The sequence below is a fragment of the Vigna radiata genome, unplaced genomic scaffold, assembly GCF_000741045.1.
Source record: "Vigna radiata var. radiata cultivar VC1973A unplaced genomic scaffold, Vradiata_ver6 scaffold_86, whole genome shotgun sequence".
Lineage (NCBI taxonomy): Eukaryota > Viridiplantae > Streptophyta > Magnoliopsida > Fabales > Fabaceae > Vigna > Vigna radiata.
Window position 1 is genome coordinate 1,238,222 of NW_014543269.1, and position 10,233 is coordinate 1,248,454.

Sequence of the window (10,233 nt, forward strand, 5' to 3'; positions counted from 1 at the left end):
CACTAGTAAAAAAAGAGGATTTAAAATCGCAAAATATGCTTCGATTTAGGATTAACTGAAGCTTATCAGAACGGGTGACATTATTGTAGTTTAGTCAAACTTTCCCGCCTCGGTTCAAGGGGAACCGAGGCATATATACCATATGACCTCGGTTAAAATTTCAACTAATGCCTAACATCCTGAAAAAATCCTACAAATTTAACTTTTGGCCTAAAAGCTTTTTGATTCCTGATCTACTACCTCGATTCACTGGGGACCCGAGGCATATACACCATATAACCTTGGTTAAAATTCCAACCGATGCTCAACACCTTAAAACAACTTTTTGAACTCCAACAGATGCCTAACACTGGGCTTCTCTTTTCTTCATGGACTAGCCCATGGGTCGTGCCACCAGGGAGAATTCCTCTCATTCTCACACATCCAACCAAACATTAGGGTTGCTCACTAAAATACTTTTCTCTCTTTATCCCTCATCCCGCACAAGCCAGAAGCTTGAAGCTTCTGCCATTTTTCTTCACCATAGACGACCCAACGTTGGAGCAAGGATGATTTGCGTCTTGAACGGAGGCAATGACCTCACAGCCGACGGTGTGGAGATGGCGCGGCAGGTGGCATTTATGGTGGCTCGCAGCAGCACTCGTGATGGCTTGTGACGACACGATTGGTTGTTCTTCTTCTTCCCTCTTCTCTTTCTGGTTCTATTCTAGTTACAGGGAGGAGGATGCGAAATCGATGGCTCAGATACAACATTCATTATTTGTGGCCAGTAGGTGTCTCAATGGTGGAGGTGATGAGAGCACGACGAAAGTGCGGCGGAGGCGTGAAGGGACACGACAATGACGCAAGGATTGAAAGGCGTTTTGGAGTTTTGTTGCCATATCAGGGTTAAAGTTCAGATTGAGAAAGTTAAGGTTTTAAATTTGGGTAATTTCTTTTTGGAGATCCGTTCGCGCAATTCTAGTTCGTGAGGGTTGTTGATGGTTGAGCCAATGGAGTAGCCATGGGGGTTTTGGTGGCTAGCAGTGGAGTCCTTCATAGGCTGCATGGGCTGGATTGATAGAGGGGAGAAGAATTTGGGCTAGTTAGGTCTTGTTGCATGTGCAGGACATACTAGTGATGGTTGCCGGCGACACATAGTAGGTTTGTTGCATGACATATTGTTATCCCCTTTCTCTGCCTTATTTTTGGTTTTGATTTTTCTTTTTATTTTGAATAAAAAATAAAAAAAAGATCAATGAGTGATCATATGGTGTTGTTTGTGGACCACATGGTGCAGCTCGTGCCAGTGATGGAGCCTCTGGCCCAACACCCAGTCCAGCCCGCTCCCGAGCCCTCAGTCCCCATGAATGCAGAAGGTTCTGTTCATTCTGGAATAGAAGCCAAGCCTGAAGAAGAAACAGAAGCATGTGAAAATGGTGTGATGGAAAATGCTTCACATAAAACTGAAGACCATCATGATCATGCTCTTCCTACAACACCATTACATCTTTCCAGGTTTGATGTGTTGTGCTTTTGTCTGTTGATGATGATAAAAATTGTCCGATATTTATGTTGGTTGATTTTTATGTCATAGATCATTGATCCCATTACCCTTTTCATCAAAGGGTAAACTACCAAGATCTTTTGTTACTATCATCACTAGTTTTGGAATGTTTGTCAGCCAAAAGCTCGGGAAATCAAGTGCTCTGCGGTCTCAACCTAAATTTGAAATGCTTGTGCAAACTGTTCCGGATGATGACTCTCCTGTCACCTGCATCAAAACTTCTTCTCGAAATGGCAATAGGATATCCTCTCCTAATTGTGACATGTGATCATCTCCTACTCACAAAGGTGGGAGGAAGTTGATCTTACAATCTATCCCTTCATTTCCTTCTCTCACCCCTCACAATCTTCGGAGTGACTAAGGATTTAATCTTCTTAAGTTAGTCTCTTGGTTCCCATTTCCAGGTTGTTGCAGTTGGAGCTGTATGCGTAGGTGAATGAATGTAAATGTTGAACTCTGTTTTACTTTCATAATAATATGTTGCTTTCATTTCATACTGTACAACTTCACTTCAGTTGTATTATATCTTGGAGAATAATTTGTTATTAAGTCCTTATTGCTCGTGTTGGACTATTCCTTTTGAACAACAATTTGATTTGTTACATGCAGTGAATGTGGTTGGTGTCATGGAATCGAATTTAGTATAATTTAATTTAAAATTATATTTGCATTATTGTATTGGTGAGTGTTACTCCTACAAGGGAATAAAATATTAGTTCCAATATTTTTATAAGGTAACATGTTACTAGCAACTTTGCATCATGATATCTGAAAAAAAAAAACCTTTTACTACTTCGATTTTACTCCAAACCGAGGCATAAACCCCCTCTACTGTCTCAGTTCACGAGCAATCGAGACCAAAAGTCTGGCGAAAAAAAAGTTAAAAAAGAAACACTTTCTACTGGCTCGGTTGCATTTGAAGCGAGGTAAAAACATACATCTTTTTGCCTTGGTTTAGAACCGAAGCAAAAAGTGATAGACTTTTTGCCTTATCTATATATATCTTGGTTGTAGAACCAGTATAAATAGACAAAAATAACCGTGTCGTTTTTCTTTACTACACTAATGATAAAATCTACCTCGATTATTAAATTAATGTAATAAGTAAACAATAGCCAATTTAAAATATAATTTTAAAATATAATTTTTGTACTAGTATTATTTAAAGATCGAAATGTTCGAAAAAGTAAATATTTAGAATGGAGACGTGGGAATACATGAGATAAAAGAGAGGTGTGTTGAACTTACTATATCCTTGTAAGAATATAATGTAATTACAAATATTTTTCTTTATACAACAGACGTGAGTCTATTAGAAGAAAACTTAGGGTAGAAAGGGAAAAAGGGAATTGTTTTTCTAAAGAGCAAAGAATGGGAGGCAATGATTTTGTGAATATATTCTACTTTAGACGTGTGGTGTATAGATGTTTGCATTCCTGAAGTTGAAATTCTTTGGAGGTTTTACTAAATTTATTAAACTAAAACTGTAAGATTCATGTTCTTTACCGAGAGAGATGTATGAAAGTAACAACACACTTGTCCTTGCATATCTTTTTCTGGGTGTGGACCAAATCTACTTACATCCTCAAACACAATGGTCATCCCTGTTACCCTCCCATTCATCCACTCTTAGCCAAATAATTGGCACCCTATTGTCCATTTTCTAGTTGAGCATTCATGATTATCTGTCCCTAACTTAATTCAGTCAAACATGCACACTCTACTCATTAAGAAAAGGCAAACCCTACAAACCATTTTAAGGTTATGGTTAAAATATTTAAAGTAATTATTTATAAAAACATCTAATTTAATAACAAATCATCTTTTAATTTTTACAGATTTATCTGAATTAAGATATTCAGTTTGGATATGCACAACACTATCATTTTATCTTATGAGAATAATACTAATTAAGTACTATGTAGTAATTCTATATACTTATTGGTTGAAAGAAAGAAGTATAGTATTTGTTTAAAAATGAAATATAATTAATAGTTAATGTTAATGAAGCATTTCTTATTATATTGTTCTGAGTTCTTGGTAAGTAAGTGTACTGTCTTTGAAATTATAGATTCTGTTTGCTACAGGTTTGAACAAAAAGTTCCAACAGGAATAGGATCTTCTGGAGCTAAATATCCATGCAAGAGAGAGAGAATCCTGATCTTGAGTAGAGAAAAAACCTTCGAAGAAAGAACAGAGCAGAAGAGGAGATCCAAAAATCCATGCTCTTTCACTCACACCAAACTCAAGATACAGCAAAATAACAACTATCATGCCATAGCCATGTTACAACTGATATGTTGCTGTGTTTCCTCCTTCCTTGATTTTCTCCATGTCTCAAAATAACTCTCATTATCCCACACCATAGCCAATACCAGAACAACCATGCTTCACCATAGCCACCAACTAATTTTGTTTCTGCTTCTCTTTCTCTCTCTAAACCCTACTCTCTCCCTAAACCAAGACGGTCTCTTCCTGCTTCAGGCCAAGCTACAACTCTCCGACCCCACAAACGCCCTCTCCCATTGGAACCACCGTGACGCCACCCCATGCAACTGGACCTTCGTCACATGCGACGCCGCCACCGGCGCCGTCGCCTCCCTTGATTTCAACAACCTCCAGCTCTCCGGCCCCGTCCCCGAAGCCGCACTCTGCCGCCTTCCCTCCCTCGCTAGCCTCTCTATGGCCAACAACAACCTTACCGGCATCCTTCCCGACGCCGCGTTCTCCTCCTGCGCCGCCCTCCGTCAGCTCGACCTCTCCCAGAATGGCATCACCGGCCCCATCCCCTCCGCCCTCGCTCTCCTACCGGCCCTCGAAACCCTCGACCTCTCCTCCAACAACTTCTCCGGCGAGATTCCAGCGAGCTTCGGCCAGTTCCGTCAGCTCCGAAGCCTCTCCCTCGTCAGCAACCTCCTGAACGGAACCATTCCCTCTTTCCTGGGCAACGTTTCCACGCTCGAAACGCTTCATCTCGCTTACAACGTTTACTTCAACGCAGGTCACATTCCTCCTTCTTTGGGGAACCTCACGAATCTAGAGGAGCTCTGGCTAGCGGGGTGCAACCTTGTAGGCCCCATTCCTCCTTCTCTAGGAAACTTGACGAAGCTCACAAACCTCGACTTGTCCATGAACAACCTCGTTGGAAACATACCTGAACAACTCGTGTCGGGTTTGCGCAGCATTGTGCAAATCGAACTCTACCAGAACGCACTCTCCGGCGCGTTGCCACGCGCCGCGTTCGCAAACCTTGCTAACTTGGAACGGTTCGATGCCTCCACGAACGAGTTGACTGGGACGATTCCGGACGAGTTGTGTGGGTTGAAGAAACTCGGGTCGCTGAACCTGTTCGCTAATAAACTCGAGGGAACTTTGCCTGAGAGTATAGTTAATTCGGAGAACTTGTACGAGTTGAAGTTGTTCAACAACTCACTCTCTGGGTCGTTGCCCAGTGGGTTGGGTGGAAACTCAAAGTTGCAGAGTTTGGACGTTTCGTTTAATCGATTCTCCGGCGAGGTTCCGGCAACGTTGTGCGGCGGAGGAGTGTTGAAGGAGCTGATTTTGATTTACAATTCGTTTTCCGGGAGGATCCCAGACAGTCTCGGGGAATGCAAGAGTTTGAAAAGGGTTCGGCTTAGGAACAATAACCTTTCTGGGGTTGTGCCAGGGGGGTTATGGGGTTTACCCCATTTGTATTTGTTGGAGCTTGTTGAGAACTCTCTTTCTGGGTCGATTTCTAATCGGATTTCCGGGGCACGGAACCTGTCAATTTTGTTAATGTCAGGAAATCATTTTTCTGGGTCGATTCCTGAGGAGATTGGTGAATTGGTTAATCTTGGAGAGTTTGTTGCTAATAATAATAATCTTACTGGCCGGATTCCGACAAGTGTGGTTGGGTTGAGTCAGTTGGATAGGCTGGTCCTCAGAGACAATCAGCTTTTTGGAGAGATTCCTTCTAGTGTTGGTGGTTGGAAGGCGCTCAATGAACTTGATTTGGCGAATAATAGATTGGATGGGAGTATTCCTAAGGAGTTATTGGACTTGCCTGCGCTTAAGTATCTAGATCTTTCTAATAATCGGTTATCTGGAGTAATTCCAATTGAGCTGCAGAATATGAAGCTGAACTTGTTGAATTTGTCGAACAATCAGTTTTCTGGGGAGATTCCTCCTCTTTATGCCAATGAGTATTATAGGAATAGTTTTCTCGGAAATCCGGGGCTGTGTAGTTCTCTCTCTGGTCTGTGTCCAAGCTTGGATGAGAATGAGGGTAAGGGCAGGAAATATGTGTGGATTTTCCGGTTCATATTTGTGCTTGCTGGGATTGTGTTAATTGTTGGGGTGTCTTGGTTCTACTTCAAATTCCGGAATTTCAAGAAGATGAAAAAGGGGTTTCAAATATCAAAGTGGAGGTCGTTTCATAAGCTGGGGTTTAGTGAGTTTGAAGTTGTTAAATCGCTAACCGAGGACAATGTTATAGGGAGTGGAGCATCTGGGAAGGTTTACAAAGTTGCGCTGAGCAATGGTGAGGTGGTGGCTGTGAAGAAATTGTTCGGAGCACCTAACATGGGAAATGGATCCGTTGATTCTGAGAAGGATGGATTTGAAGTTGAGGTTGAGACACTCGGCAAGATTAGGCACAAGAATATTGTGAGATTATTGTGTTGCTGCAACAGTAAAGACAGCAAGCTCTTGGTTTACGAGTACATGCCAAATGGGAGCCTAGCCGATTTGTTGCATAGTAGCAAGAAAGGCTTGCTGGATTGGCCCACGAGATATAAAATAGCTATCGATGCTGCTGAGGGGCTCTCATATCTGCATCATGATTGTGTCCCCCCTATTGTTCATAGGGATGTCAAATCTAGCAACATCTTGCTAGATGATGAATTTGGAGCAAAAGTAGCCGATTTCGGAGTTGCCAAAATTGTGAAGGGAGCCAACCAAGGTGCAGAATCTATGTCAGTGATTGCAGGATCTTATGGTTACATTGCACCAGGTACAACCTTAAACTTGTATCATGAAACTTACTTTTTGTGTTGATTTATGTAATAGCTAACCATGTGAATAGATATAATTGGATTTGGTGGTTGAATTTGATGCAGAATATGGTTATACACTTCGGGTGAACGAAAAGAGTGACATATATAGTTTTGGTGTGGTGATTTTGGAGTTGGTGACTGGGAAGCCCCCTCTTGATCCAGAGTATGGGGAAAAGGATCTAGTGAAATGGGTTTACTCCACATTGGATCAGAAAGGACAGGATGAGGTGATTGATCCAAGTTTGGATGCTGAATATAGGGAAGAAATGAGGAAGGTTCTAAACGTGGGGCTTCTTTGCACTACCTCTCTTCCTATAACTCGTCCTTCAATGCGTAGAGTGGTCAAAATGCTGAAGGAAGTAACTGCACCAGTTCTTCCCAAATCCTTAAGTGGAAAACTTTCTCCTTATTTTCAGGAACTACCCTCTGATAATGATCATCAGGAAAGCTTAGTTTGAGCAACATTCTCAAAATCAAAGTAATCACCTAATATATTCATTTTCTCTTCAAACAGGCCAACAATCGTATTTAATTCCAGCTAAAAATCGTATAATGAAGTTCTCACTAGATTATATTATGTTCTACTTTGCATTAAACTGTAATATAATATATTTTCAGGAAATTTCCTTGTGCCAATCTTTATCCCTCCATATCTAGTTGCTTTGCCTGTTCATCAACTTCTGTTGAGCTACTCATTAATAGCAGTGTCACTTACCTACAGTACTGAGTCTGCAGATGATATCAATATATACTTCTGTCCAACAAATTAACAAAAATATTACCAACATATTCTTTATCACGTTCTTTGAATATATTCTGATTAAAGCTTATTATTGGATTGTGTTACTGATCACAGAAAAGAAAAAGGACCGCGTGACAAACTAAGTTAGCCAGTGACAGACAGCGTTATTATTTTTAAAATATTACAAATTGTGATGTTGGCAGAGGCTTTTTGTAGATCGAATGATTTGCCAACCTTTTGATAGAGATCACCCAAATGGAGACTGCTTCATATGAAATCTTAAATTTAATGTGTATGGATATATTTTCCTTGTTTAGGGTAAGATTAACTTCGAAAATGACAATATAAACCACTGATATTGAACATATAATATTTTATTATTGATGTAACATTTAATGAATGCGAATACCTTGTTCGGATATTTGTAATTGATGATTATGATACTTTCAGAAAAACAATTTATAACAACATTTTATTACTATTTGAAAACTTTTGTGAGTAAAATAGTTCTAAAAAAATTAACTTTCATATTTATAAAGAAAATAGAAAGTGAAAGGTAATGAAAAGCAATATCAAATATCAAATGGGTGTAAAATATTTCTCACATCAAAATACTATTGTCCATATTTTTATATTAAAAAGGATATTGTAAGGGCTTTAATATGTGTATTAGAAAGACTTGATGATGATTATATATGTAAATCAAATTTTGACTCTTTGGTTTTTTTTTTAAGCCGTTAAAATGGGTTACAACCCGCGAGTCAATCTGACTCACCACGGGTTCGGGTCGAGTTGGGTTTGAAAAAATTGAATTTTTTTTATGTGGGTCAGATTTCAACTTGACTCATTTGAACCCGACTCATGCGGGTTGAATCCGTGGTGGGCCAGGTTGGCCCGTCAACCCACCTACTTAATTTTATTTTTTTAATTTATTATTTTATTTATGAAACCCTAAAAAGTAAAATACTCTTTTCACTGTGTATACCAAAAAAGTAACCTCTACTCTCACAAATCATTCTCAGGGAACTTGCTCTCATTTACGGTGTTGTCACTCTCACTTGTGCACTGAAATTCTTCAAGGAGGAGATTTTCTGTATGTTTTTTGTATTTGTTTTTGGATGACATTTGGATTATATTGTACTTTTTATTATTATTTTGAATTGTGTTCAGTTTAACATCATTTTTTGGAAGTGAAATTAATTTAAATTTGAATATAGAAAGTTTGTAATTTTTTAATTTAAAAAAACTCTAATTAAATGGACTAGTGAGCCAACCTGTTTATCCACCAACCTGTTTGGGTCGAGTCGGATTCAAATTTTTCTGGCTCGTTAATAAATGAGCCGGGTTGGGTTGGCTCACTAAGTGACCAACTTGTAGTGAGTTGGGTCGGATCGAGTCATGTTATCCGTTTTGACAGGTCTAGTTTTTTTAATTCAAAATTTGTCAATTTGAGGGATTTTAATTCTGTTGATTCTAAGCAAAATTTAATAAATGAATTGATGATAATAATAGTAATAAGGTTTGGGACATAAGTCATACCTTATCATAATTGATTTGGTGAGCAGGTTTTCTTTTCTTTTTTTTGACTGAAAAAGTCAGTTTTGGTGTTAGGGATTGAAATTTTTTCTACCTGAGCAGGTTTAACTTTATTGACTATAATTTGCTTGAAATGTTTTCCTAATGATAATGAAAAAGGTTTGGAGGCAAAAATAATTCGTCTTGTAGTAATTGATCTAATGGATCCATTTTGGTGCTTAATGTCACGAGTCAAAACTTTTTTTCCACTCTAACAGTCTAATTTAAATTAAAAAAAAAAATTAAATTTGGATAAATTATTTCTAGAACGATTTTCTCCAGACACTGTACATAAAATATATATTGTTCATGAAAAAAATTTCCAGAACACATGAAATATATTCAAATTATTTTCAATATATTTGACGTTACTGTGGTGTGGTGTGGTGTGGTACAATAGTGAAAGATATTTGAATTTTTCTAATATTTTGAAGGTGCATTTCATAATTGTGAGGGTGCAGTAAACAATAGCCTCGCTGCGCTCTTCAAAAGGTCGAACGTTTAAACAGTGAAACAGATCGATATTGGTTTGTCACCGTTTTCTTTTATTTTAAATTGAATTTTTTTCCATAAACTAATATAATGTACTATTTAATACACTAAAAGAAAAAAAAAAGTGAAATAATTAATAAACACATTAAGTTTATAAATTTAAATACGCATTCTTTGTACACACTTCTTCCTTTTGCACATACATAATCTATATATATATATATATATGGATTTGTTAACTTGCGTATGTCTGTTTTTCAGTTGGTACATTTTAGCAATGTGTACCGGATTTCAGTAGACAAAAATACCCTTATATATTATGACTTCTAAGTTTTAAGGTTAAGGGTATTTTAAAAATTTTCATTCTCAAAATTAAAAAAATAAAAAAAGAAACCTCCCAAACCCTTATCCACCTCTCTCATTTCTCTCAACCATTTCTCTTTCATCTCTTTCACTCCAACATTTTCTCTGTCATCCATACTTTAGCCCCAATTGAAAATAATCAGAAACACTTGCTTTATTTTAATAATTTTCACTCTCTCACTCAAACATTTTCTCTATCATCTATGCACTAGCCCCAACTAAAAAATCACTCATTATTAAATAAAATGGTTAGAGAAAAAAAAAATACTCACATAAATAAAAAAATTAAAGCACCTAGTTTTTTCTTTATATAATTTTAAATAAAATTTCAAGATTTAGAATTTTTATTGTTTGATTTTATCGTTGAGAATTTTATTGTATTTTGATTTGTTTTTTCTTTATTAAAGGAAAACAAGTTAATGAATTTCTACCAAAAAAAATTAAATGGCCACGGAGCAATGTTACGTANTANTCTCANA

General features: G+C 37.8%; 1 protein-coding gene across 1 annotated transcript; it reads left to right on the top strand.

Annotated features, from left to right (window-relative positions):
• The first annotated feature begins 3,584 nt into the window (after positions 1 to 3,584).
• LOC106754262 (receptor-like protein kinase HSL1) lies at positions 3,585 to 7,218 on the top strand. The gene is made up of 2 exons (XM_014636274.2): positions 3,585 to 6,539; positions 6,646 to 7,218. The coding sequence occupies exons 1-2, from the start codon at positions 3,932 to 3,934 to the stop codon at positions 7,038 to 7,040; spliced, it is 3,003 nt and encodes a 1,000-aa protein (XP_014491760.1). The 5' UTR covers positions 3,585 to 3,931; the 3' UTR covers positions 7,041 to 7,218.
• Positions 7,219 to 10,233: the final 3,015 nt, after the last annotated feature.

Coding starts and splice junctions, on each gene's coding strand:
- LOC106754262 (XM_014636274.2), top strand. CDS start 3,932: ATGCTTCACCATAGCCACCAACTAATTTTGTTTCTGCTTCTCTTTCTC. Junction 6,540..6,645: donor TTATGGTTACATTGCACCAG/GTACAACCTTAA, acceptor AATTTGATGCAG/AATATGGTTATACACTTCGG.